At 52.8% G+C, this 26,659-nt stretch overlaps 2 protein-coding genes across 4 annotated transcripts; one reads left to right on the top strand and one right to left on the bottom strand.

Moving 5' to 3' along the window:
* Nucleotides 1-3,542: 3,542 nt before the first annotated feature.
* On the bottom strand, nucleotides 3,543-14,650 carry ZSCAN32 (zinc finger and SCAN domain containing 32). The gene is given in 9 exon segments (XM_042971200.1): nucleotides 3,543-3,738; nucleotides 4,173-4,198; nucleotides 5,438-5,550; nucleotides 6,302-6,393; nucleotides 6,395-6,938; nucleotides 6,941-7,147; nucleotides 11,409-11,532; nucleotides 11,825-11,919; nucleotides 14,352-14,650. Coding segments are annotated over 9 exon segments (1,635 nt in total). The 5' UTR covers nucleotides 14,590-14,650.
* Nucleotides 14,651-19,198: 4,548 nt separating this feature from the next.
* ZNF174 (zinc finger protein 174) lies at nucleotides 19,199-25,996 on the top strand. 3 transcript variants are annotated; one of them, XM_042972371.1, is made up of 4 exons: nucleotides 19,199-19,247; nucleotides 19,601-20,329; nucleotides 21,326-21,548; nucleotides 24,801-25,996. In XM_042972371.1, the coding sequence occupies exons 2-4, from the start codon at nucleotides 19,922-19,924 to the stop codon at nucleotides 25,400-25,402; spliced, it is 1,233 nt and encodes a 410-aa protein (XP_042828305.1). In that variant the 5' UTR covers nucleotides 19,199-19,247; nucleotides 19,601-19,921; the 3' UTR covers nucleotides 25,403-25,996. The 3 variants fall into 3 exon arrangements, with proteins under 3 accessions (XP_042828305.1, XP_007073405.2, XP_007073406.2); XM_007073343.3 differs by lacking the exon at nucleotides 19,199-19,247 and having other exon boundaries at nucleotides 19,260-20,329; XM_007073344.3 differs by lacking the exons at nucleotides 19,199-19,247; nucleotides 24,801-25,996 and adding an exon at nucleotides 21,806-22,249 and having other exon boundaries at nucleotides 19,260-20,329.
* Nucleotides 25,997-26,659: the final 663 nt, after the last annotated feature.

The raw sequence follows: 26,659 nt of genomic DNA, 5'->3' as shown, positions 1-26,659 counted from the left end.
GGAGAGCGTTAACAAGCGCCCAAATCCCGCCCCCACCGCTCGTCCTCTCCAACATCGTGAATGGTCCCAGGGCGTGACGTCAAGAGGATCCTGTCCATTCACTGGTGAAGACTGCTGTCGATTAGCGGGAGGCGGAACCAGAGAAACGGAAATGTCCTTTAGGCCGCGCTTGCGTGTTCTGTCCCGCTCTTTTCGGGTTGAGCCCCTGCGCCTGCGTCCGGGCTTCAGGAAGTCCCGGCATGCCCCGCGGCAGCTTCTGGGTCAGCGCGCGGGGAAAAGGTGGCGTGGCCGGTGAGTGGCTCCTGTGAAGCTGACTTTTCCTGTTCCTCTTGTCCCCGGCGCTGCTGCTCCTGCGTCTCCCCATAGCTGTCATCTCCCGACCCGGGTGTCGGGACGCGAAGACGCCGACTGGCCGTGTTCCGGGACCTCGCCCCTCTGGGGAGGCGTGGGGACGAGGTAGCCGGCGTGCCAGCGCGTCTCCCTTCGGGGTCCGCGTCCCTACGTTTCCCAGGGGAGAGGCCTTTGAAAGGCCCTGAGCCTCTTGTCCTTGCGATTTACGCTGAGAAAACATTCGTTCCCCGAGGCCCTACTGCCTCAGAAGGCCACTCAGGCACACTCCTTGCCCTCAGCTCTCGAACTCGTGGAGAAGACAAACCCGCCAGAAACATCGTGGTATTAGGTGGAGTTAGATAAGGCGCCTGGAGAGAGAGAGTCGGAGACAGGGCCGAAGAGTTGAAAGCATGAGGAGGGTTCAAGAAGGTGGGGGTGGTGGTGCCGGTGCGGGTACTCATCTTGTGGACTTCCTGCCTTTTGGCGGTGCTCTCCTTGAGGGCATTTCTTTCTATGTTTCTAGGCTCAGCTACCCTTCTTTCCCCGGTTGGGACGGCTGGAGACCTGCAACCCCTTGTGTTCAGTTGCTGTGGAAGGAGTGCATTGGAACTTGCGAAAAGTGTTCTAGGCAGAAGTTTCGCAGGCCAAGGCACTACGGCCAGAAAGCCCAGAGCCAGTTTGTTTTAGGACCGAGAGTGGTTCACCTGTGCTGGTTGGAAAATGTATATAGCAGAGTGGACAGTGAGGCTGGAGGGGTAGACTGGGCCTTGAGTCCCGAGGACAGCCTTGCAAGCTTGTATCTCTTGGCCTATGTCAGCGGCAACAGGAAGTCTCCAGGGCTTTGGGACAGAGTAGTTATACAATTGGACTCACTTTGTAGAAAGGAGAGAAGTTCAGATCTGCTTTGTAGAAAGACCAGGTGGACAGATAAAGACTCTTACACCAGTGTGGTTTAATGATCGTCCCTACAGGGGTTCCTAACCAGAGACGATTTGCCCCAAAACGGCATTTGGTAGCAATGAGGTCGATTTGTCGAGTTACAGCTCAGGGGGACCTCCGTGTCCTCTAGTTGGTGAAGGCTAGGGATGCAGCTACCCATCCTCTAGTGCACAGGACGCTCCCACCCACTCACCCACAGTAAAGACCTGTGTGGCCCAAGATGTCTGTAGTGCTGAGGTACAGAAATCCTGCTTCCAGCGTTAGTACTGGAAGTGCGGGAGAGTCAGATGTCAGAGACATCTCTGCCCAGTTTTCATCTCCTTTTATATTCTTCATGAATGCTTAAGTACTTGACACCTAGGCAGTTAATCAAGACTGACTGACCCCAGTCTTGTATTTCTCACCCATTCATTCATTACACACCAAGCAAAATACCGGGGGTGATGTGATTCAGCAATGACCAGACCGATTCCCTGCTCTCTAAGAACCTTACATTCTTGCAAGAGAATGACAGAATTCAAATCTAAATACGTGTCAGTTGGTGAATGTGATGAAGAAACTCCTGTAAGATGGAGATTCTCTAACCACCACAGACCATTTACTCTGCACCTTTTATGTGCCAAGTATGGAGTTAGATGCTTTACAAATAGCATTTCTAATTCTTCTTTTTTTATGTTGTTTATTTTTGAGAGAGAGAGAGAGAGCATGAGCGGGTGATGGGCAGAGAGAGAGGGAGACAGAGAATCTGAAGCAAATCCAAGCTCCAAGCTGGCAGCACAGAGCCCAACTTGGGGCCTTAACTCACAAACCGCAAGATCATGACCTGAGTCAAAGTCGGACGCTTAACCAACTGAGCCACTCGGTCTCCCCTTTGCTGCTTACATGCTTGTTTATTTCCTGATTGGCATTGGTGCTAGTTTTCCCAAGAGCTCAGGCTGTCTTTCCCCTTTGCGGGCAGGGTGGTGGGTGGACAGCCAGGTTGGACCTTCACAGTCGCTGAGCTTTCAGTAGGTCTCTGTTCCCAAGGATGAAGGATGGGAGGTAGTTGTCCCCTGTAAATGGAACCGGTTCTGCCCTGCAGGTTATGTTGACTGAGCAGGCTCTGTGAATGAGAACCCTCTGCCCTCAGATGCAGGGACTGCATGCCCAGGAGGCTGTGAGAACTTGGGCTGCGTCCTCAGTGTCCTCCCCGAAGCAGACGGATGTGACTGGATTTCTGGTCGGGAGAGGGCCAGAGCGAGGCCAGCTGGGGGCTGAGGGCAGCACGGCCGGGTGTCAGCTGCGGGGCTCTGCGTGGGGCTGCCACCGACTTCCCTGCACCGCCCTGAGCAGATGGGCCTCTGAAGTGCTCTCTGCCACTGCCAGATGTGGCTCTGGGTTCCTGACCTTCTGTTCTACCCGGCCACCCAGACCGCCTTTAATTTAGCTCTGGCCGTCCAGGAATCTACACTACACCTTTCTTCCCTGGGCCCGTGGATGATCTCTCTCGGGACGGGAAGGTGGCAGTGATGGGGTTTTGTCCAGGTGATGGTGTGTGTGCTCCGAGAAGAGCCGGCAGCCCTGTGGTTGTGTGGGGAGTCGCAAACCTTCTCCCATAAGGAGAGCCCCTGAAGCCCACGCCCAGGGGCTTTCCCAAGAGAAGAACCAGACACAACTCCTCTCAGACTGCGCGGGCCATGGGGCCTTCAAAGGGAGCCCAACTCTTTGAAGAAAATGGTGAGATACAGAGTCTCAGGCCGGAAGGGGAGAGGCAGGAAGGATCAGGGACGAGAGTTTATCAGTGCCTGTGACATCCTAGACATGACCCTGTAGTTGTGTCATGACCAGAATCGGGACCGGGAAACTGGCGGCTCGGGGTGCAGATGTCCGGTTGTGAATGTAGGCTTCACAGTTTCATGTGGTCTTCCCCTCACAAAGGCTCATTCCGTGGCAGCTTCGGCAGGATCAGCCTGCAGAGACTCTCCCCTCCCTCTGCTCTTCCCCATGGGCACATGCGAGCGAGCTCGCTCTCTCAAAAAAAAAAAAAAAATCCCATTTGGACATGTCAGGTGGCTTGTCAGTTGAGAAGGAATGGAAATGCATGTGAAATGCTCCAGAGCCCAGCTTTGAGGCAGCAGCTAAGAAGTCAGAATGAGAGGGTGAGGGAGACCGGGTGCATGGGTGAGGCCCCATTGTGCCTGGCCCACCTCAAAAACCAGAGTTTAGCAACCGTATGTGGGATGTGTCAGCTTCTGCAACTATGTCCTGTATCTGGGTCAAGGTGAGGTGACCTGCTAGAGTCCTTTGTTCTCCACGAGTAAAGAACGCTCGGTCCCCTCTGTCCACCAGGGAGCAGGGCCCGGGGTGAGCGGCAGGACTGTGAGGCAGGAGCTGACGATGGGCAAAGCCGAGGATTTGCGTGTGATGAGGTCAGCGGTGAAATGGGCACCCTCCAACCCGGGGTCCCCGGAGTCCCCGGCTGTTCCCACACTGGCTGGAAAGGCACCCCCCTCACGGGAGAGGCCCAGAAGAGGTGGCAAGAGGAAAGGCAAGTGGGGCAAGGAGGCGGAGAGGCCCAGCTCAGCTTTGGCTCTGGCCACCCATCCGGCTCCTTAAGCTGAGGAACCACAGCAGGTGAGTGGGAAGCAGGGCATCTGTGGGCTTTGGCCTGCTTCTCTGGGTGTGAGAAGACTGGGTCCTCTGTATGGGAATGGTCAGCAGTCCTCGCAAAAAGAATCCTGTCCGTTAGGAAATGAGGTCAGTGGTTAAGATGTTTCAGTGAGGGATATAGGAACCATGCGGAGAGTCCCAGTATTTCCTATACAGGGGGGAACAGCGGCTTCTTCATGGTCTTAGGAAGGGCTGAGCCAAACCAGGAGGGTCATCTACACCTGAGAGCAGATCTGTGGCCTTGGAGGTGTTACCTTGTGTACACTTCAAATTCATTCTCCTGTGGGAGTGCAGCGATCAGGCCGTGTTAGTCCGTGGAGGTGGGTAGTAAGGTGTGAGACGTAGGAAGTGAAAGGAAGGAAGGGAGGGAAACAGCCGCTCCACGTGGGGTTGGGGGAACATAGGGAGGAGGTTGGATTAATGACAACTCGGAAGACAGGCCCTGCCGAGCTGGGTCACATCGTGGGGGTGTTGGAGTTAGGTGGTGCTGCCCACGGGTGCTGGTACTTTGGAGGGATCTCATGAGGAGATTCTGGAAGAAACGGTGTCTGCTCCACTGACTGCTTTGTGTCTGGCTGCTACATACCCTGGTATGTTATAGGGAATCGGATGTTTCCCGAATGAATGAATAAATGAATGTACGGTCTCCTCCAGACTATGTGGGGTAGCTGACAGGCCAGGGTCTGGAACTCTCGCACAGTCTTCCTTCCTGTGCCCGGCGGACTGGAGCATGAGACCGTTGGAGGGAGGAGGTGACCTCTACCTCTGACAATTCAAGGAGTCAGCAGTTGCCCCCGATGCCTTGGCCCCAGCACACCCTGCAGTGGGAGGAGCCTGTGAGGCCTCGCTGGGCCCTCCACCATTGTTTCCACGGACCTTAACTACTTTCCTCCTTAACCAGACCCAAGTGGAGTGGGCCTCTAAAGCTCCTCTGTGAACGATCTGCCTCGGCCTGTCTCCCCCTCTCCACCATGCATCTCTGGTCAAGTCCAACGGGTCACACCGAAGCCCATCTCTTTGCCTTCACCCAGGCTCTCGGAAGACGTTTTTGGTTTTTTCCTTCCAGAGCGAAGCCTGTGACTCTGGAAACTGTCCTGCGTGGCCTGTCGCAAGGGCCATGCTCGAGGACAGTGTGTGCAGGACATGTGGGGTGCCCAGGCCAGGCTCAACTGGAGGGAGCATGACGTACATTTTTACGCGTTGCTTTCCTCATCCTTGTTCACTAAAATTAAAAAAACATGTCAGCTTTTTGGCTTTGACAGAATATTCCTTCTTTCTCATGTTCAATGCCCCAGAGTCTGAATCCGTGACCGGGACCCTAGTCACCGTAATTAGACAAGGTCTTAACGCCTCATGTGCACAGGCAAGAAGCAGGACAACGTGCCCGTCTTTTCCCGTGTTTTATCCATGAAATTTGACAGAAGCTTCATGATCTAGGCCTGTTCAGAAGTAGTGTTTTAGGTTGGTTCCTAGTGCTCCTCACACCCCACGTTCCTTCTCCTGTGCCCGTTTTCCGTACTGCTCTGCTGTCCGTCTCGGTGACCGTGCAAACCCTCCCAACCCAGTTCCGCTGCTTCTCTGCACGTCCAACTGCATCAAAGCGGGCGCCGCCCTTGGATCCCCCTGTGGGATCTGCAGGAGGATGAAGTTTCTGATGGCGAAAATTCAGACCAAAGGCCAACAGCGGAGAAACACCTTTATTTTCTTCAGAAACAGTGACGCGTATGAACCTGCGGTAACCGTTAACTGTACCAGACCAGAAAGCAGGAACCTGGGTCGGGGCCATACATGGGAGAAATCTTAGAGGAACCCAGATGTCACACTTGCTCTGAGATTAAGTCACTTAGAGTAGTAGTACCTGGTGGCCTGAGCCATCCCTCCAGCTCTGCCGTCTTCTCTGGGTGACTGGGATACACAGCAGTGATCGACTCGGAGGTAGACGTTCCTGCAGGCAGATGCCTACAGGTCATTATTGGGTTAGGAAACATCTAGGCGGTTAACTTCGAGATGTGCTTCCCATGAGGGAAAATTTCTCCCCCGACCTGCCCCAGGAATACTTCCCAGGCCCCTAGCCACCTATCCTCTGTTCGGAACACGGTTACCCTCGATTTCTGGCAGGACTTTGGACCCCGCAGCCCCCTTTCTTGAGAGCAGATGGAGTCCACGGTGACACGGGACTGTGGGTCACAGGCAGACCAGGAAAGCAAGCTCAGCGTTCTCACGCCGATTGCTACTCCTGCCCGAGGTTCTCGAGGTCCACATGTGAGTCTCTTGCTGCGCCTGGGAGCCTGGGACTGGCTAGCAGAAGCCTCCGCGAGCAGACAGAACCTCCAGGAGACCCGTCAACGTCCGGAATTGGCCTGTTGGCTCTCCAGCCCCGTACCGTGTGTCCCTTCCTGGCGATGTGAGGTGTCGTCCTCGTGTGCCCCCTGATGGCAGATGGGGGCACGGAGCTTAGCGAAGCTTCTCTCACACAGAGCAGTTGTGAGGCTTCTCCCCGGTGTGCGTTTTCTGGTGGCCACTGGAGTGGGAGCCGCTGCCGAAGCTTCTCCCACGCTGCGCACACGGGTGGGGGCTCCGCCGGGCGTGGGCTCGCCCGTGAGCGCTGAGCCGGGAGCTGTTGTTGAAGCTCTTCCCACAGACGGTGCACCGGTAAGGCTTCTCCCCGGTGTGGGTCCTCCGGTGGACACCGAGGCCGGACCTCTGGTTGAAGCTTTTCCCACGCTGCCCACAGCGGTCGGGTCTCTCCCCCGTGTGCATCCTTAGGTGGGCAGTGAGGTTGGAGTGCTCGCTGAAGCCTTTCCCGCATTCGCCGCACTTGTCCGGCTTTTCTCCCGTGTGGATTCTCCGATCCCGAACAAGGTAAGGACCTCGGCTAAAGCTTTTCCCACATTCCTGACACTTAGGAGCTTTTTCCAGTTTGGCGCCTGGCTGGTGGCGACAGAGAGATCCCTGAGAGCAGGTTTCTCTGCTCAGATTTGCTCGGGCCTTCTCTCCAGCACAGAGTGTCTGCTGACCCCCCCGTCCTGGGACGGGGCCGTCCCCTCACGCTCATCTGGAGAACGTCTATGTGGCTCTCTCGGCATAGGCTCACCCTTCCTGTCTCTCTTGGTCTCAGGGTGGCAGAAAAGGCCACTAGACTTTCTCCAAAGGGCCTTCTTCACTTCTGCCTGCTCTGGATCTTCCCATTTTCGATTCTCGTTTTTAGTTCCATTCGTGATCTCAAGACCTGAGAGAACAGAAACATGCTGGACTCTGGAAAGTGACATGCAGGAATGAGGAAAGTTACAATTAAAGCACCATCAAGAAAAATACCTAAATGGAAGGCGTCATAGGATTCAGTCTTCTACTAATTAATAGTCTAATTTCATTTTCCAGTTGGAATATTTTCAAGCTCCAAACCCTGGGTTCACAGGTAAATAAATACCCCTAAATTCCACCTACTTTTCTCTTGTTCTGTCCCTTTTTGGATGTTTGGACACAGTGACAAAACTGTGGCAGGGAGGCCAGCTCTATGTCACCTGCCAGTCTGTCTGCAGGTTTGATCTGAATTCTTGACAGCCTAACCAAAGGCCTTCCCGAGTTTGGCCCAAATGAGAAGAAAGTGTGTTGCGAGCACCTGACCAGCAGACACTTTGTCAGGAAAGGAGGATCATGCTAGAGGAGGAGGGAAGAGGAAAGTCTGGGCTGGAGGCCTGACTGGCCACCTGAGGAAGCCGACGCAAGGAGTTGTACAGGAAAAATGACACGTGCTCTGTGAAAGAGGCTGGCAGATACAGACTTGGGCCCTGAAGGGCAGAGGAAACAGCCTCAATACTGAGAGAGCCAGACTCCCTGGACCGTGGAAAGTCATCCATCAAGGCAGTAACCACACCAGTAGCAGGGGCAGCTCCCACTTGAATGGTAGGCTAAGGCCTTCTGGGTGGACCTGTGTCCTTTGTGCATCAGAGCCAAGACTCCTACCAGCACTGTGTGGGAACAGAACTGGCAGGTCATGTCTCCTACCTCCCTGGCCAGGATTCCCGAAGTCCTTTTCATCTCTGGCTGCACCATCCACATAGCCCCTTCTCTGACCTCTGTGGGCTCCCCGTTCTGCTGACTTATCCCCACAAACTCCGTAACCCTTCCCTCTTGGCCAAGAATAGCACTGCTTGCCACCGTGGGTGCAGAGGCCCAGGAGCTTGACAGGGTATCCATTTCCTCATCAAGGACATATGGCTCAGCAACAGTCTCCCCTCACTTTATGGTATCTCAACTATAGGCAGTTGAACTTGGTGCGACACTGTTCTGGGGTCCACAGAAAGCCCTGTTCCCAGAGTCCTTTTGCCACCGCCCTGTGGGTCTGGCTGTTCTGATGAGTCTGGAATTTCTCATGAAGTTGAGTTTTACAGAGAATGGCCAGGGGAGTCTCTGTCTCTCCACCCCAGCACACACCTGCTGCCAGGGGACAAGGGACACACGATGAGATCACGGAGGCCTGGACCCCACAGGGCAAGGGTAACTTCCCCACAAGTTCCACACTGGTTTGTCCAGTTCTGCCACCGTCTGCTGTCATCCCCGGGAACCACCTCACTATGTGCGTCTTTCCTAAAACAGACACGTTCAGCATACTGGAAAGGGCATCCTCTCTAACGGAGAAGGGGTTGTGGAGTATTTACCAAAGCTGCACTCTTGTTCTTTATCCTGAATGCCACTCATTTCTCCTGAGTGATGTCACTGTAAGTGTAATGCCTGTCTCCGTGGTTGGGAGAATCTGTGAGCGCTTGTGGCTCGTGAGAGGATGTGGCCACTTGGAGACCACTTCTGTTGACTTCCGCCTCTGATGTTGAGTAGCCCTGACTGGCCCGTCCCTGTCTCGAGGATCTCCTGTCATCCCTGTAGGTGCGAGAAACTAAACCACAGCACGTCCCATCCCAAGGTGGGAAGAAGCAGTGCTCTGCTGAGAAGGGCATGAGGCCGGCCAGTTCCTCGGGAGCTCCCAGCACATGCTGCTCACTGTAGTGGCCACGGGCTGGTTCCGTGAGGGCTCCTGTGTGTGTCTCAAGCTGCCCCAGCAAGTGCGTTCTAACCTCTGGTCTGGTGCTCTGAGGGGCACGCCCTTCTCTTCACCCCTACTACTCCTCCTTGAGCCAAAAAAATGGAAAGAGTCAACATGATCCATTTAAAAATGAGTCCCTGTGTGCTTAGAGCCCTGCAAGGCCACCCCGTTTCACTGAGAAAACATCAAGTGCTTACGAAGTCCTTTACGTAGGGTCCCAGCTCCTACATTAGAGCTTGTCAATTATCTGTGAAAAGCCAGGTGGTTTGTTGTTAATGATACAGAAGTGCACTTGGACACAGCAGCGATGTGAGCTTGGCGGGTCTGTAAATGCCCTGTCTCAGTTCAGGTCATTTTCAGTAGCACTGCCCCACGTGATCTGGCGCCGGATACCATTTATCAGGCTCACCCTCTCTTGGTCTGTGCTGGTCACAATGGCCGCCTCCCCAGACTCACTGCAGCCTCGGCCTGTGTGCTGGCCTGTTCCCTCGGTTACACTCTCCCCCCAGAACAGCCACATGGCTCGTGGCTTCTCCTCACGTCTTTGTTCAAATGTCGTCTTCTCAGTGAAACCCAAAGCCACTGTCTAACCCACTGCGTCCCCACACCTTTGAGCACCCTTCTTCTCCACTGTCCTGCAGCTGCAATGGAACCTCATTCCTAGCCACTATGACCAACTTCTGGACTCCTCCACCAGCCACACCTGCTAGGACCTCACCCCCTTTCACAGAGAATACAGCACTCATTCCCAGGCTCCTACTGTCTTAGCATTGTATAGACGAAGTCCACAGATAACAGCTAGGCAGAAAATTCACTACCTCAGTGACAGAGACACACCTGGCTTTGGCTTCCCAAGTTCACAACTCCAAAGAAAATGCCCTGGGCTACCCAGCCATCAGCATAAAGGTTCAGGTGCTCCTTTCCTTGTGCGTAAGCTGCACGCGGTCCAACGAATGGCATTAATGGTTAGCCAATAAGGTGTTTACTCCGACTGCCCCCACCTGGGCGGGAATAGGAACCATCTTCAGTTTATAGCCAGAAGACAAGGCCCAGAGTGGGGGACTTCTCTCCTACAGGTGATCAGTACTGGGAGCAGTGCAGACAGGTCCTCAGCAAGGGGCTCTGGAAGAGGCTGTGGGTGTCCTGGGCTGGCTGCTTGCGGTCAGATGTGTAGCTGCCTGCATTCTCCACTGTGTCTTTGCACTTCACGAGTCTTGGCTTGGTCCCTGGGCCTCACCCGCCCTACGTGCCCTACTCCTGGGAGAACCACGGGAGCCACGTGAGGCCAGCAAAGCTTTCATCTCCTGAAAGGCACAGGTTCTGGGCTGCGGCCTTGCACAGCCCCGAGGCTTTGGAACTTCCTTCCACGTTGATCCAGAGGCCGTGGGGACCACGTTCACACAACAGCTGGGCAACTTCCCCACACAGCCGGCTGCTTGGCTGGTGCGCGTGGAGTTTCCAATAACATTCAGGTTCATTGAGAATGGACAGGAACGTCCTGGTTTCCTCAGCAGCCCCGGGCCGTGCCTGTCTTTCCTCTGGCTGCTGGGCGTCACCCCGCCCTTATCCTTCCCCTTTCGGCGGTGTCTCACGGGCTTCCAAGCCATCGTCACTTGTGGAACTCTTAGAATTGTTCCTTGCTCAGCGGTGAGTGTCTAGGGTCCCTGCGTGTTCTCCGTGATCCGGAGCATGCAGGGCGGAGACATCGTGGCCGAGCCGGCCGCAGAGCATCTGTCCCTTCCCTGACTCTGATGCTCTGAGGAGCAGCCCGGAAGGGGCAGAGCTGATTTACTGTTTTTAATGTTGTATTTATTTTTGAGAGACAGAGGGACTGAGTGTGAGCGGGGGGGGAGGGGCAGAGAGAGACACAGAATCCGCAGCAGGCCCTAGGACCTGAGCTGTCGGCACAGAGCCCGGCACGGGGGGCGCGGGCAGAGCCGATTTGAGAACAGCAACCGATGGTCCTGAGACTCTCCGAAGGGCCCGGCTGCCTCCTGAAGGCCCAGGCGCAGAAGCACGCGGTCAGACGTGGGCGCTCTTGAGTTTCCCCTCAGCCGCTCAGGACAGCCCTCGGGTGTGTGTGTGAGCACACGTGCACTCAGGTCGGCCTGCTGCTCCCACAGGCGGTGACTCCTCGCTGCTGGCTGTCCCCTGCTGTGTCTCACTCCCCCAGCCCCTTGCTCTACCTCCCACTTCCACCCCCACTGCTCTCACGTCCCGCCCTCCCTCGTTCCCACTTGCATGCTGTCCACCCTGTCGTCAGCCCTCTGGCCTGTCCTTCCCTTTCTTCCAGTCTCTGTGTCTCATACCTGCTCTCAGGCTCTTCCTGTTTATTTCCTTCTTGCCTCGACCCAGTGGTCTGCCTCTGTCTCCTTTCTCCGGTCTCCCAGTCTCTCTCTCTCTGAACAAATGAACACCTCCGCTCTGGGCCTGAGGGAACAGGCATCCTTACCCAGAGAGTCGTTTTTGTCATTCCTCTGTGAAATGTCCCTGTGGAGGGCCCTCTGTGCCGGGCCGAGGTGCATCCGTCCTTCCTGACCGAGGAGTGCAGCTCTGTCCTCACACGTGGCTGCTCCCTGTAACGACACCGGGGGCTGCTGCTACCGTTAAGTAGCACCGCTCTAGCCTGGTGCGGGGCAGAGACGTGGCCACAGGCCTCACAAAGCGAGGCAAGGGACGTCAGGCCTCTGAGGGAAGCATCAGGGTGAGGAAAGAGCTTTGTGAAGACGACAGGTGGACAGAAAACAACGCAAGGAAGGCCAGTGGAAGGACCTCGTGATCTCTCTGACATCTCGACGTGAAAGGGCGTGGGGTAAGAGTGAGCGAAATGGGAACCTCAAGAGACAACGGGGGTCAAGCACAGCTCACCTGGGCCCCAGCTGTCCCATGCGCAGCGCCTGTCTCCTGGTCTCCAAGACCCCTCTCCTGGGGAAGGTTCCTGGGAGGCTGTGCTGTCAGCCAGGCTGGCAAGAAAACAGCCTCAGTTGGAGGGTGGCTGCCACAGAGCAGCCAGAGCCGGGGCTTGAGTGGGGTTCCCGGGTCAGCAGCAGCAGCACTGGGAACCCGTCACAAATGCCTATTCCTGGGGCCCGCCCCCAATCACTGTGCCTGGACACGGCCCCCGGGTGAGTCTGAGCACACTAGAGTTTGAGGGCCACTGCCATTGCCAGTGGCCTCTGTGTGTCGAGAAGCTCCTTTCAGCAGATTCTTGGCATAACGGCTTTTATCAAAAAGGTTTTCTTCATTCTAAAGCGCTGTGGGGGCGCCTGGGTTGCTCAGTTGGTTGAGCATCTGACTCTTGATTTCATCTAAGGTTATGATCCCAGGGTCGTGGGATCTAGCCCCACATCAGGCTCTGTGCTGAGCTTGGAGCCTGCTTGATATTCCCCCCGCCCCTCCCCCACTCTCTTGGGCACACACTCAGTCTCAAAAATAAAAATCAATAAATTTTAAAGCGCTGTGTGCATGTTATGCCAAAAAAATGTTTAGGGGCACCTGGGTGGCTAAGTCGGTTAAGTGGACGACTCTTGATTTTGGCTCAGGTCATGCTCTCACGGTGTGAAATTGAGCCCCATGTCAGGCTCTGCACTGAAAGGTGGAGCCTGCTTGGGATTCTCTCTCAAAATAAATAAAAAACATTAAAAAAAAAAAGTTTAATGGAGGGGGGAAGCTCTGAGCCCCACCATCAAGAGATGACCCTAGAACTCCTAAAAATACCATGGCAATTGAAGCCTTTTACTTTTTTCAGGCCAACATAATATATTTCTCAGAAATCCACCTTTAAGAATTCTACTTCCTCTGGGCTGATGGCTCGGAGCCTGGAGCCTGTTTCCGATTCTGTGTCTCCCTCTCTCTCTGCCCCTCCCCCGTTCATGCTCTGTCTCTCTCTGTCCGAAAAATAAAAAATAAAAAACGTTGAAAAAAAAAATTAAAAAAAAAAAAAAAGAATTCTACTTCAGGGACGCCTGGGTGGCTCAGTTAAGCGGCTGACTTTGGCCTAAGTCCTTATCTCTCCGTTCATGGGTTCCAGCCCCATGTTGGGCTCTGTGCTGACAGGTCAGAGCCTGCAGCCTGCTTTGTATTCTGTGCTTCCCTCCCTCTCTCTGCCCCTATCAAAAATAAATGTTAAAGAAAAAAAGAATTCTATTAAACAAATGGTTTATTTTCACTTTAGAACAGAACTTCAGAGGAGACGCAGAGGCTTGTGGCCCCGAGGAAGTCACCGAACTAGAGATAGGAACAGCATGAAGACGGGTGAACAGGGGGAGTGGAACCTGGCACAGGGTGAGTTTTTACCCTCTTCACACTCAGAACCCCCAGCCTCGGGAACCACACCCTAGAGAGCAGTGATGTTCCCAAGGATTAAAAAGAAATCACTGCTAAATGGTAGAGTTTACAAAGATACTGAGTGTTCCATTTGCTTAAAAAACACAAAAGCAAATACTCCTCTTAAGACAATTTTCTGTTTCAACAGAAAGTAGCCAGTGGAAAGTGGGTCAAGATGTAATGTTTTCTTCTAGGGTGTGGGTTAAATAAAGAGCTGGCTTTTACAAATTACTGAGCACGCTACAATGGCAGCTTTCAATTAAGCAGAGAGGCAGCAGTGGCCGTGGACTGTCTCAGTGTATGCAGCCACAGTGGTTCACTCCAAGAGATACAGAAAGACAGAGCCCTGGTCTGTCCATGCACTGGAGTATTATTTAGCCACGAAAAGGATGGAACTAGTGAGACAGGCTTAAACCTGCTAGATGAGAGGGGCAGGCACGGAGGGTCATACCCTTTCTATGAAATCTCCAGAACAGGCAGATCTGTAGAGAGAAAGAGGAGTAACTCCCAAATGGGTAGATGGTTTCCTTGTAGGGGGTGAAAATGTTTGGAACTGGATAGACGTGATGATTGTATAATTGAATGTGTGTGCTAAATACACCTGGATTGTTCACTTGAACATGGCTAATTTTGTTACATGAATTTCACTTCACCTTAACAGTTTTTTGATTAAAAAGTTTAAGAGAAGTAGAAACCAAAATAGAGCTTTGGAAGAAAGGCAAAAATAATCAGGGGAAATGTGTTTTGGATGAAATTAAGCTGGATGAGAAAAGGGCTTTTGTTTTCAAATATACAAAGAGCTGCTATGCAGGTGAAGGCACATGTGCAGATTTTAATCTTCCTGGTTCAGAAGCAGCAGAATCAGTTGTAATAAGGGAGAATTAGGGTGACACATAAAAATTCTCCACTCCTCAGTGCTATTACCATCAGCTAACATTTGAAATCTTGTGTTGTGGGTACATTTCAAAGGTATTTAATCTAGAACACTGGGGCAGACTCCAGCTCAGACCTGCTCATTCTAAAAAATGAGTTCTTCCGCAGCCCCAGGTGAGGGCAGAGTTCTGCTTACCTTCTGGCTGTTTCCCTGATCTTTGTTGTGAGCTCCGTGACCCCGTCAAAGTGCTTCTCTCTGGATGAACCCGCCGTTTCAGGTGGGACCTCTGTGACTCTCTGGCTGGTCCCCAAGGGTCTGTCTCCTCATTGAGCACTTTCCAGTCCTTCCCTGAATCTGGGACCTGAGAACAGACCCCATCATCTGTCACTACAAATTCCTGCCTAAGAGACTTTAAAAGCCCTAACAGGGACATTAGGAAACAATGTGAGACCCGAGGAGGCAGAAGAAAAATACTCTCAGGGCCCTGTAATTAAAAGAAAAAAAAAAAAAAAAAAAAGAATACAAGTTGGTCTCAATCCCCTGGTCTCTAGCGATTCAGAGTTAATGGAAGCGCCTAGCACAGAGGTGACGTGGCCGATGTGCTAACCATGGTGCACACCTGTGCGAAGTGAGGTCAGCCTGCAGCGTAGGAAGCCGTGGCCTCAGCACTCCTGCCCTCTCCCCACCCCCCATCCAGCGGAGCACCAAGTCCGGTCATTTCTGCCAGCCGCAAAGTCCCTCGCCCCAGCCCTTTCCGGCTGCACCCATGAGCCTGCTTCGGGCCACGTTCCTCTGCTGCCGGCCCTCCATCCACTCTCTGCCTACACGGAATCCAGCAGGTCTTGGAAAGCACGTGCTCACGTGCTCTGTCCACACTCTGCAGAGTCCCCCCACTTCTTGCCTAGCCCCTTTCTCCCACCCTCCCTTCTCTGCCAAACATGCCACACCCTCTGCCACCTGAGGCTCCTGACAGCCACTCCTCTGTCACGGCCCGGAGAGGCGGTGCCCACTCTCCGTCTGCCCCACAGTCATTCTCTATCACATCAGCCGGCTTGTTCCTGGCTCTTTCTTCCTTTGCTTGTGGTCTGTGTCCCTCCTGGAGTGTAGCCTGCAGCAGGCCACGGACCACGCCTGTCCCGTTCACTGCACAATCCCCAGTGTCTGCCGTCTGGCAGGCACCTCAAAGCCACTTGTGTCTTTCAGAGCCACCTTCATTCATTAAGTCCGCCGTGTATGACGTGTCCTGTCCGTTGAGTGAGTGAGGAGCGTGGCGCGGAGAGGCCTCTGCACCCTGGCAAGTGCCGTCAGCTTCCGCTCTCCCTCCCCTCCACTCACGGTGCCCTTCGCGCCCCAGACAGGCTTCACATGGCTGTGTTATCCCTCACGTTCCTGTCCTGTCTGCATTCCTGTGCAGAGCTTGGCTCTGAAACACCAGGGGCTGCGGGAGAGAGAGAGAGAGAGACAGAGACTGTCACCACAGGGAGAGGGCAAGGGGAACTGGAGCAGGATGACTTCTCACCTGTAGGGTTTCCTGCCATTGACCTGTCCCAGCTCTGACTCCACACACGTGCTACTGCTCGCCCTTCTCCGTGCCGTCCCAGGTGTTACTGTCCCGACGCCATGGATCCTTCATGAACTTCCTCAGCTTTGTCCCTGATGCGTCCCCACCAAGCTCTCTGCCCTCCGCACATTATGTCAACACCACTCAATCCTCAGTCCTGTGAAATGCTGCGCCCCTCGCCGGTCCCCCTCCCACAGCCCAAGGACATGTCTGTCTCCTCACTGGGGACACTGGTACCTCCCGTTCCAGCCATGCCGTCTCCGTATCCAGCCAGCTGGTTCCTGTTGAGCAGAGGTGCTCAGGCTATGGCATTCCTCTGACTCACACGCCTCCTTCAGGCTGTGCCTCTCCTGGACCTCTGGTTGCGATCTCAGTTGCCTTCTTCCCACAAGTCTCCCACAACCAAAGCCACGTTCCCGTTGTGCTGGGCCTTTCACAGCTCCCTTCTCCCGAAATGTACGAGATCGTGACACTGACCGGATCTCACACCTAGTCCTACCTGGACAAGCGCACACTGTGTGAAACTCATCTTTATCCTGCACTGATGGCTTAATCTTGGCGGCAGCAGCTCTGATACAACTTTGTTTACTGCATAACCATAGCATCTGCACTCAAGGAACCTTTCGGCAAGAGAGACTGGATGTTAATTCACCAACTCTAATTTTCCTGATCTCCTGAGTGAGGGACAGTGTCCTTTCCCTGGCCTTTTGGAGAACTGTTCTGAGCTTTAACTTTTGTATTAGGGACCCTAAACATCCACTGACTGTATCAGTGTGTACATTATTTCAGCAAATGAGAAATCCTCTCCATAGACGAAGGGCATGGGACCAACCCAAGATAGCTAAGAGTTTGTGGTGAGTGGCGGGGGGCTACTGTGCATTTCTCAACACGTCTCCAGCAATGGGATTGCTGTGCTTCTCACCCTACTTCATAATTAAACTCACCAGGTTCTGAGTTGCCTGTTCTCACCTGTTGCCCAGACGCACTCTGTACATCCTCAACTAGAGCCACAGCTTCCTCACCATTTTCTGGATGTTGCTCCCTCACCCAGGTCTGGATCTCCTGTGGCAAGATGGTGAGAAACTGCTCCAAAACCAGCAGCTCCAGTATTTGCTCTTTTGAGTGTGTCTTAGGCTTTGCCACTGACAGCAGAGTTCCCAGAGCTTGCTAAATCCTTCATGGGGGCCAGCTACCTCCTGGGAGCATTAGTGCCTGAAGCGTTGGCGGGAAGTTTCAGAGTCAGAGCCATTGCTGGGAAGGGCTGACTTCTGTCCCTCTGTGGAGTCCTCACTTGGGGATGGGTATGCCTGGGGACTCATTGTTGCAGCCATGATTGGCTTCAGCAAACTGGCTCACTAGTAGCCGCTTCTACTCTAGAGAGCAGATTCCGTTTCTTCTCAGATCACTAGGAAGCCATTCTCCTGGAGACCAGTGAAAGAAGAGACACATGAGAATACCAGAGTGGTGCAGATGCACAGTTGAGAAAGACTAGGCTTTGAAGGGAGGCTGCAGAAAAGGGAAAAGACAGGGTAAATTTATCTCCTATTCCTTTCCTCTGCCTCTTGTGATGCATTTTATGTCCTTTCCCTTTGCTTCCTCCACAATCCAAGCCAAGGATCTAAAGCACTGGAAATACCAAAATAGTTTTCATTACATTCAGATGGTGTTTGCTAATGAATTCTCCAAACTACTTTCTTTTGTTTCCCATACATCGGGATCTTGTTCCTGTCCTCCCTCCCCTCCGGAAGCCAGGAGCCACCTTCCCAATTGCCACCTTCTCTTAAGGTGTCTCTAGATTAACTTCTTCATCACTTTCACCCTCCCCCCTGCCACCACCACACACACATGCACACACACGGTGTGGATGAGAAATGACTGGTTTGCTGTATGCTCTTATTCTCCAGTATTCCTTTCTATTTTTGAATGCAGTCTCTTCTTCCTTTGTAAAAGAGTCCCTCTCTAGCCCAGTGGATCTCGTGGTGCTATTCGTTACAGTACCCCACACCACCCGCCTTGGGGAGCAGGCATGTGACATAAACAGATCCTGTCGGGGCACCTGGGTGGCTCAGTCGGTTAAGTGTCCGACTTCCGCTCAGGTCATGATCTCACAGCTTGTGGGTTCAAGCCCCACGTCGGGCTCTGTGCTGACTGCTCAGAGCCTGGAGCCTGTTTCAGATTCTGTCTCCCTCTCTCTCTGACCCTCCCCTGTTCATGCTCTGTCTCTCTCTGTCTCAAAAATAAAATAAACGTTAAAAAATAAATAAATAAATAAATAAATAAATAAATAAATAAATAAATAAAACAGAGCCTGTCAAAATTCTCTTGAGATTTTAGGTGGGGTAGAAGTTCCAAATTTCCTAGGAATTGCTGAATTGGGTGGGTGTAAGACTTGAGCATGGGACTTTGGCTGGAGTCATGATCTCACGGTTCATGAGTTTGAGCTGCTCGACCAGCTCTGTGCTGACAGCTCAGAGCCTGGAGCCTACTTTAGATTCTGTCTCCCTCTCTCTCTCTGCCCCTCCCCCACTTGCACTCTGTCTCTCTCTCCCCAAAATAAATAAACATTAAAAAATATTAAAAAGAAAATAAAAACCGGACTCAAGTTACTCTTCTTCCAAAGAAGTTAAACTGCCTTCACTTATAATCACTTTACATGTAATGCGGCCCAAGATGCTAGAAGGAGAGAAATGGAAGGCATTATAGATCTTTTTAACAAACACAGGAGCATCACATGGCATAGCTCCTCAGCACAAGGTCACGGACTCGAAGAAGTATCCCATGCCTCACAGATTTTCTACTTCCTGCACCTTCTCTGGATGAGGAATAATTTAATAAATGCTATCCTAGTTTCATGCGGAAGACGGAGCCGGTGCTCTTCATGACCCCTGCCATCCCCCCCATAGTTTGTTGTAAAACGCCGGTATCGGAAATGTGTTTCACTCCGACGAAGACGCTGGCGCTTGGCGGGAAGCAGGACGAAGACGGGAGCAGGGCTGATTCACTTCGCGCTCGGCAGGGACGCTCTGAGGACTCCCGCTGCGCCCGGTGCGAGGTGTGGGGAAACATCCGCACGGGCAAGGCCCGGAAGGAGGACCGCGCCTGTCCCCACCGTCTTGAAAAGATTCCCAGCGGCAAAGGGGCTCACAGGCGAGCGTCGGACCCCGCCGCGAGCCCGCGGCCGCGAGGAAAGGGAACACTCACCGGACTCGCTCAGCCGCCGGGCCGGAAGTGTGCGCTAGGAGCCCCGGCGCTAGTCCGCCGGCTACGCATGCTCGCGAGCAGCGCCTTTGGACTACAACTCCCGGCGTGCACTGCGAAGGCCGGGCGTCGTCCCTCGCCAGCACCGACAGACTCAGCAGCAAATAGACACGAGAGAACGCCTTCTGGGAGCCAATCCTCCAGGGGAGGGGGCGGGCCCTCCTGCGGCGCAGTTCGCGCGTCATACCTTCTCAGCCAGTGGAAGTGTCCGCGACGAGCGGCCCCGCCCCCGTCCCTGGCTCCCAGGTTCTGGGTCCCAGGTTCCCAAAGAGGTGAGTCCGCGGCCGGTGGGCGCGGGTTGCGGGGCCGTCGGCGGAGCTGCCGCCTCAGGCGCCAGCCCCGGCCCGCACGCAGCCACGAAGCTGAGCCGCGCGCCGGAGAGCCCGCAGCTCCGCCTCGCCAGGGGCAGCCGGGGCGCCCTCAGAGGCCGGAGCGAGTGGGCCTGCCGGGCGTCGGGAGCAAGCCGCCGCCGTGCTCAGCCTGCCTTGCTGCGCGTGGGGGTTCCGATCCCTCCCCTCCGGCACGCGCAGCCCCGCGGCTCCGGGCGACGTGCTCGAGGTCGGTGCAGCCCGGGTGCCGCGGAGCTGGCGCAGGCCACCTGTGTGACAACTTGAACTTTTCCTAGGATTTCCCGACCGCCAGATGGATCACCTTGCGCAGTTCCTCTGAGACCTCGCGCGTTTATCGATGAAATAAAAAGTAAGATTTTCCCCAGTTCCTTTTAGAACGTTATGACTTTTCTCCATTTGGAGACAGCTCAAGAAACTGCCAGAGGGACAGACAGCTCCTCTCCGTCGGGCCCTGCGTTGTCTTCGGGAGCTTGGGGCCTGTATGTGCCCCGCCCTCGCTGACATCTTTCCAGCGCTTAGAGACACTTGTCCAGAGTCATGATCTTGAAGGCTTGAGCCGCTTGCCGGGAGAGAGAGGCTGTCTCCTGAGCCCCAAGATGGCGGCTAAGATGGAGATAACTCTGAGCTCGCAGTCCCACATTCAGGCCTCCTCCAAGCCAGAGAGACACATAATAACAAAGCTGGAAGAGAAACGGGGACCCACTCTGCAAAAGGACCGCCCCGATCCCGAGCTCTCCCGCCAGAGCTTCCGACGGTTTTGTTATCAAGAGGTGACTGGACCCCAAGAGGCACTCGCCCGGCTGCAGCAGCTCTGCCGTCAGTGGCTGCAGCCCGAGCTGCACACCAAAGAGCAGATATTGGAGCTGCTGGTGCTGGAGCAGTTCCTGAACATCCTGCCCTCGGAGATTCAGGCTCGCGTCAGGCATCGATGTCCAATGAGCTGCAGGGAGATTGTGACCCTGGTGGAAGATTTTCAAAGAGCAGCCAAGAGACCAAAGCAGTGGGTAAGGAGGGCCCTCTCTCGTGGTCCCCAGAATTTCGTTTTCATCTGGATAGTTTCTGGTCTTTGGCTCCCTCCCTAGTTAGTCCAGAAATGGATCGGATGGCTTCAAAGGGTGCTTCTGGCTTCTGTTTGGGAACACCCCCTGAGAGAGATAACTGGTTGTCAGAAAACTCAGGCACTGGCACTCCAGTGAGGAAGTAGAGGATCAAGTAAGGTTCTTGCTTTTTGGCTGCCAGATCTCCCCACACCCATTCCTCCTGAAGGTTTCCTACAATCAGGACTCTTAGTAGAAAGGATCATGTTGTCGTGTAGGAACTTGATTTGGGGGGGAATTTCCTGGTGGACCTTGTTTTGGTGAAGTGTCTTGCTTTTGGATCAGGAAGTTGCAGCTCAGTTGGCCAGTGTTTCTTCCAGCCCCCACCCCCAAGTCAGACTCCAGTCAGAGGCGAGGCAGGAAGCAAACAACCATGTGTTTTGGGGAATGGAGGCAGTCAGAGAGCAGGGTGAGCAGTGCACTCAGAGCCCTGTTACTACTGGGATCTCCTTCCCAGGGAAGCCTGGGGCAGAACAATTGATTAGGTTTTTTGTTTTGTTTTGTTTTGTTTTGTTTTTAATGTCCTCACCATCCTGCATCCCCATCCAGCAGGACCTGTTTCCAGTAGAAGTAGGGAGGCACATGGACATAGGGTGACCATCTGCTGGGCCAGTGTCATGACTAACCCTGATATTTGTGCCTTCTCTGTGTTGACTCTGAAAGACTCATGCTTTAGGGGCACCCACTCGAGAAATACTGGCTGATGTGAAGCAGCCTCTCTAATCATTCTGCATGTCCTTCCCTTTGCTTCCTTTGAGAGTCTCCGAAGTCTTTCCAAGTTGACCTCCAGGCTGTTATCAGGAATTCCCGGGGTAAAGGGGTCATCACAGAGCAGTGAGAGGTGTCATGCTCCTCTCTACTGAGTCCTCTGGCTGCACTCTAATGCATAGGGCTTGTTCCTAGGTGGCCGTGTGTATGCAGGGGCAGAAAGTGCTCTTGGAGAAAACTGGATCTCAGCTTGGAGAACAGGAACTACCAGACTTTCAACTGCAAACTCCTAGGAGGTTTCCCCGGGAGAGTGCTCTGGAGGAGCCTTCCCAGGCGGGATCTCCGGACCAGCTGAGCTCTCATCATTGGGAAAAATCCACACTCCTCCAGGAACCAAGCCCCAGATTGGCTGGTACAGGTAAACACTTGATGCCTCTTCTCTCCCTAAGTCCTTTACCTCCAGCAGATTATCTCGTTCTGAAAAGCCATAGACCTTGCGTTGAGTTTGTTTAATGTTTTATATAACAGGAGAGCTTTATTCCCTAACAAATTTCACAGATTAGAATGGTAGCAATACTGTACACAAGAAGTACGTTTCTTTCAGTGTCTCTTAATGACTCTAACACTGCAGTACACAATAGGATTATCTAGGTCCTACTTTTCTGTTCCTTTCAGAGCTTCTCACAGTGAAGACAGATCCACATATGGCCACTGATGAACATCCATGCAAACCTTGGCTGAGTTTCATCACTTAAGATGGTCCCATGTTTAGAAAGCGCCTAAAGAATGTTAGGCTCATTAAAGGAAATGTCCCGCTCCATAATATCTTCAGCCTCTTCCTCTCCCTGTGATGTCTTATGTCTATTTCCCCACCTGTCTCTGGTACAATGCCAGGAATTGTTAGCCCTGCTGTACTCGAAGACCAAATGACAGTGACACTTTGGCCAACCTTAGTGATGTGAATACAGAGGCTGGTCAGCAAGTTAGAGCAAAAAGTTACCAGAAGGCTAGAACGCGTTGATTTTTTAAGATTTGCTACATTCGGTGAAATACTTGAATTTGGTTATTCTTGGAACTTAAGAATGGAGAAGACCAAGGTGCTGGGTGGGGGCGGGGGGGGTGTGCAGGGTGCTCAGTCAGTTGAGCGTCAACTCTTGATTTCTACTCAGGTCATGATCTCACTGTTCATGGGGTCGAGCCCTGCGCTGGGCTCTATGCTGACAGTGCAGAGCCTGCTTGGGATTCTCTCTCTTCCTGTCTCTGTGTCTCTCCCCTGCTCACGTTCTCTCTCAAAATAAATAACCATAAAAAATAAATAATAATGGAGAAGACCTGGGGCATCCAGTGGAAAAGTACTGTGATCCTGGCTGAGGTCCTGACCCATAACCTATGGACTTCGTGCTCCTGGGCCTGCACACTCCCTTCTCCTGCCTCATCACAGGCAGCTCCGTGTGCATTCGGGCTCCATCTTCTTTTATTTGATCGCTGTAGGTACATTCTCACATTCTTCACCCCGAACATCAGCAGTGCCTTCCGTCAGAGCTGCCCTGCTCAGTGTAGTTGCTGCTGGCCACAGGTGGCTATTTAAATTTTATTTATGGAGATAGAATTCACATGCTCTAAAATTCACCCCTTCAAAGTATACAGTTCAGTGGTTTTTAGTGTATTTGTGCACTTGTGCGACCATCCCCTCTAATTCTTGGATATTTTTGTAGCTTCAAAAAGAAACCCAGACCCATTGGCAGTCACTCTCCATTGCCCCTTCTTCCAGCCCCTGGCAACCACTGTGTACTTTCTGTCTCTGGATTTGCCTGTTCTGGATATTTCAGAATCACATTTGTTGTGCTGTTTTGTGACTGGCTTCTTTCCCTGAGCGTAATGTTTTCACGGTTCATCCATGTTGTAATACGTATCATTCACTACTTTGTTCCTTTTATGGTGGATTTTCCATTATACAGACACGGTGTTTATGCGTCAGTTGATGGGCATTTGGGGTATTTCCATTTTTTGGCTATTATAAATCATGCTGCTGTGAACATTTGTGTACACGTTTTTGTGTGGTCATGTTGTCATTTCTGTTGGCCGTATACCTCGGAGTGGCATAGCTGGGTCATACGGTAACTATGCTTAACCTTTCGAGGAAATGCCAGACTGTTTTCCAGAACGGCTGCGCCATTTTACGTTCCCGCCAGCAGTCCCTGGGAGGATTCTGATTTCCCCACGTCCTTGTCGGCACTTGTCACTCCCATTAGGGGTGAAGTGGTATCTCATGGAGATTTTATTTCCCTGATGGCCAATGACGTTGAGCATTTTTCCATGTGCTTACTGATCAGTCGTGTATCTTCTTTGGAGAAGTATCCATTCAGATCCTTTGCCCATCTCTCATTTGCATTAGTCTTTTTGTTTTAAGAGTTCTCTGTATATCTTGGATACTAGAGTCTTATATATATAATTTACAAGTATTTTTTCCCACTTCGGGTTGTCCTTTCACTTCCTGAATAGTATACTTTGAAGCACAAATGTTTCTAATTTTGATCAAGTCCAATTTATTTTTTTGTTAGCTTGCTCGTGTTCTTGGTGACATATCTAAAATACCATTGTCTAATCCAGAGTCACAGAGATTTACGCCAGTGTTTTGTTCAAAGGGACATTGGTTTAGCTCTCATATTTAGGCCTTTGATCCATTTGGGGTTGTTGTTTGTTGTGTTACGAGGCAAGGGTCCACCCTCATTCTTTTCCAAGTGGATATCCAGTTGTCCCAGCCGCTTTTATTGAAAGAAGTACTCTCTCCCCATTGAATTGTGTCGACAACCTTGTTGAAAAGCAGTTGACCATAATTGTATAGGCTGCTCATTTAAATCTGGACTTAAATTAATGAAAATTAAATGAAATGTAAAATGGGGTTTCTCAGTCACACTAGCCACATTTCAGGGACTCAGTAGCTCTAGGTGGCTAGTGGCTACCCTGTTGAATAGCACGTGCACAGGTACCCATACACGTGTATCCTTCCCACCTGGCAGGAATCCTACAGGGTAGCACAACTCCAGATCCTTCTACCTGCCCACAGACATTCCAGCTCGTTTCCATCCCAATCCTCAATCGTGATGGTCACAAACTGTGGAGTTTCTGAAGTCAGGATACATACCTAGCCTGTGTTACGGTTTTTAACCCTAATGCCGTCACGTTTCTAATGAACGAACATGCCACGTTTGCTGCATTTCCCATTATTTAAAGAAACCGTGGCGATCGCTCAGTGTCCATGTGAGTGAGTGTGTTGCAGTGTTGAAATTCCAACTCTCTCCCTTATTTCCATTTGTTAATTAATGCTAGGGCTGATGGGTTTGCTTTTCCATATTTTTTCTTTCCCTAACCTTTCCCTAAAGGTCGGAAGAAGACATGGGGTTGGGGAACTTGGTTCCTAACTCTAATACGAATTAGAATCACCCCAGGAACCTGTTAACCATGCAGATTTCCAGGTCCCACCCCCCCCAGAGATCCTGACTCCATAGCTGTGGGGATGCAGGGACAGCCTGCTTGCGTAACAGGTGGCCCAGATGAGTCGAATGCAAGTTGCCAGGAGAGGACCACACTTCGAGAATGTTTCTTAGCTCTTTTGCTGAGGTCCTTTCTTCAGAGCCCAGGAAATGAAACCTATTCTTTCTAATTGTAGAGGCCCCCAGAATGAAAAGTGACAACAAGGAAAATCCGCAGCCAGAGGGGGCTAAAGGAGGGAAGCCATGTGCCCTGTCCCCTGGCAGACCCAAAGGTAACGGTCTGCAGAGTCCCGAACCGAGAGGGGCGAATAGGAATGAACCCCGGTTGTCACGGAGGCAGGTCAGCCCCCCGAATGCTCAGAAGCCATTCGCTCACTACCAGAGACATTGCAGGGAACCGGAGTACATCAGCAGCCCCCTGAAAAGCCACCCGCTGAGAGAGCTGAAGAAAAGCAAAGGGGGCAGAAGGAGCCTGAGCAGTCGCCTGCAGCGCCTTGGTCACCAGGCGGCCCGCTCGGCAAAGAAGCCTTACAAATGTGATGACTGTGGGAAAAGCTTCACGTGGAATTCGGAGCTGAAAAGACACAAGCGGGTGCACACAGGGGAGAGGCCCTACACGTGCGGAGAGTGTGGGAACTGCTTTGGGCGCCAGTCAACGCTGAAACTGCACCAGAGGATCCACACCGGGGAGAAGCCCTACCAGTGCGGCCAGTGTGGGAAAAGCTTTCGCCAGAGCTCAAACCTCCACCAGCACCACAGACTCCACCACGGGGACTGAAAGCGGGGCTTCGGTCTCTCCGTTCAGAAGGAAGGCATCCGAATTTCGCCTTCCCTTACTTGCATGTAAATCCCAGGGTGTCTGTGTCACTTACAAGGAAAGCAAGAAGTCCCTGAGGGATGCAGTGCACGTTTGGCCCGTGAGGAGTTCCAGAAGATGCCGAGGGGGACGGGACCGTGTCGGTGACAGGGTGAAGAAGTGGCAGGTCTGGGCGTTGGGTCAGAGAGAACCGGGGTCTCTGCTGGAGAGCAGGGAGTGACCGCTGAGAGAACCCGGCCCGTCCCGCAGGTGCCCCTCCCCCCCCCTTGGTGTGCAGTCTTCCCCCTGCCGCTTTATTTATTCTCTAAATACGTCCAAGGGGAAATTCCATATGTATGTACCTGATGTGCTTGCTGTCATGCCCGACAGTCTTTACCGCACACGCACTTCGGTATAACGATCAGTGATTCCAAGGCAAAAGCTCATTGGAATATAAATCCCCTAATACTCTTTCTGTCATTGCTGGCTGTTCATAATAAAGGACACATGAAGCGAGAGCGTCAACGTGTTTGTGTGAGGACAGGATTCCCAAGTAAGTAGTTCTCCACACGCGTGCGCACACACAGTGAGGGGAGCCCTCACTGCTCTCCTTCCTCAGGCCGGTGATGAAATGTTAGAAAACTGGATTCTTTCAGACATTTACTAAGAACCACTGAAATGGGTTAATTTTAGGATGTGTAAATTCTCTCTCAGTGAAGTTTCTAAAAAAGAAAACACAAAAGATATCTGCACGAAGTGTTCAGGTCCTGGAACGAGGCCAGAGTTGATCTCGGTCCGTCCCCATATTCTTTCGGAGTAAGAATCCGAACCCGGTCGGTGTGGTCCTTAGTCGCCCGCAGCAAACGAGTGGATCTCGGACTTCCGAGAAGACCGCTGGTGGATGGGTGCCTCCGGCGGGAAGCGGCCGTGTGGCGTTCCTCCTAAAGCGAGGATACCCGAATATCCGCAGGTCCCTGCCGGCCTCCTCCAGGCCCTCTACCGTGCTGCACCCTCCACCCCCAGGGGGCTCTGCGCCCACTGTTCCCTTTGACCTTACGACCTGCCGCCCCCACCGCTTCCTCCCTCTCCCGCCTCACAGGAGTGGCCTGCCCAGCAAAGCCTTCTCTGGGCACTTTTGTTGTGTCACTCCCTGCCTCACACCACACGCCGGTGCTGGGAGCACCCTGGGAGCAGATTTGCCCCCCAGAGGACGTTTGGCAGTGTCTGGAAATGCTTTTG

The sequence above is a fragment of the Panthera tigris genome, chromosome E3 (assembly GCF_018350195.1).
Source record: "Panthera tigris isolate Pti1 chromosome E3, P.tigris_Pti1_mat1.1, whole genome shotgun sequence".
Lineage (NCBI taxonomy): Eukaryota > Metazoa > Chordata > Mammalia > Carnivora > Felidae > Panthera > Panthera tigris.
This window is presented reverse-complemented; position numbering and strand designations above follow the sequence as displayed.

What these genes read in the sequence shown, in the direction of transcription:
- ZNF174 (XM_042972371.1), top strand. Translation starts at nt 19,922, where the DNA reads ATGGCGGCTAAGATGGAGATAACTCTGAGCTCGCAGTCCCACATTCAG. An exon ending in CCAAGAGACCAAAGCAGTGG is followed by an intron (nt 20,330 to 21,325) that starts GTAAGGAGGGCC and finishes GCTTGTTCCTAG; the next exon opens with GTGGCCGTGTGTATGCAGGG. An exon ending in CCCCAGATTGGCTGGTACAG is followed by an intron (nt 21,549 to 24,800) that starts GTAAACACTTGA and finishes TTCTAATTGTAG; the next exon opens with AGGCCCCCAGAATGAAAAGT.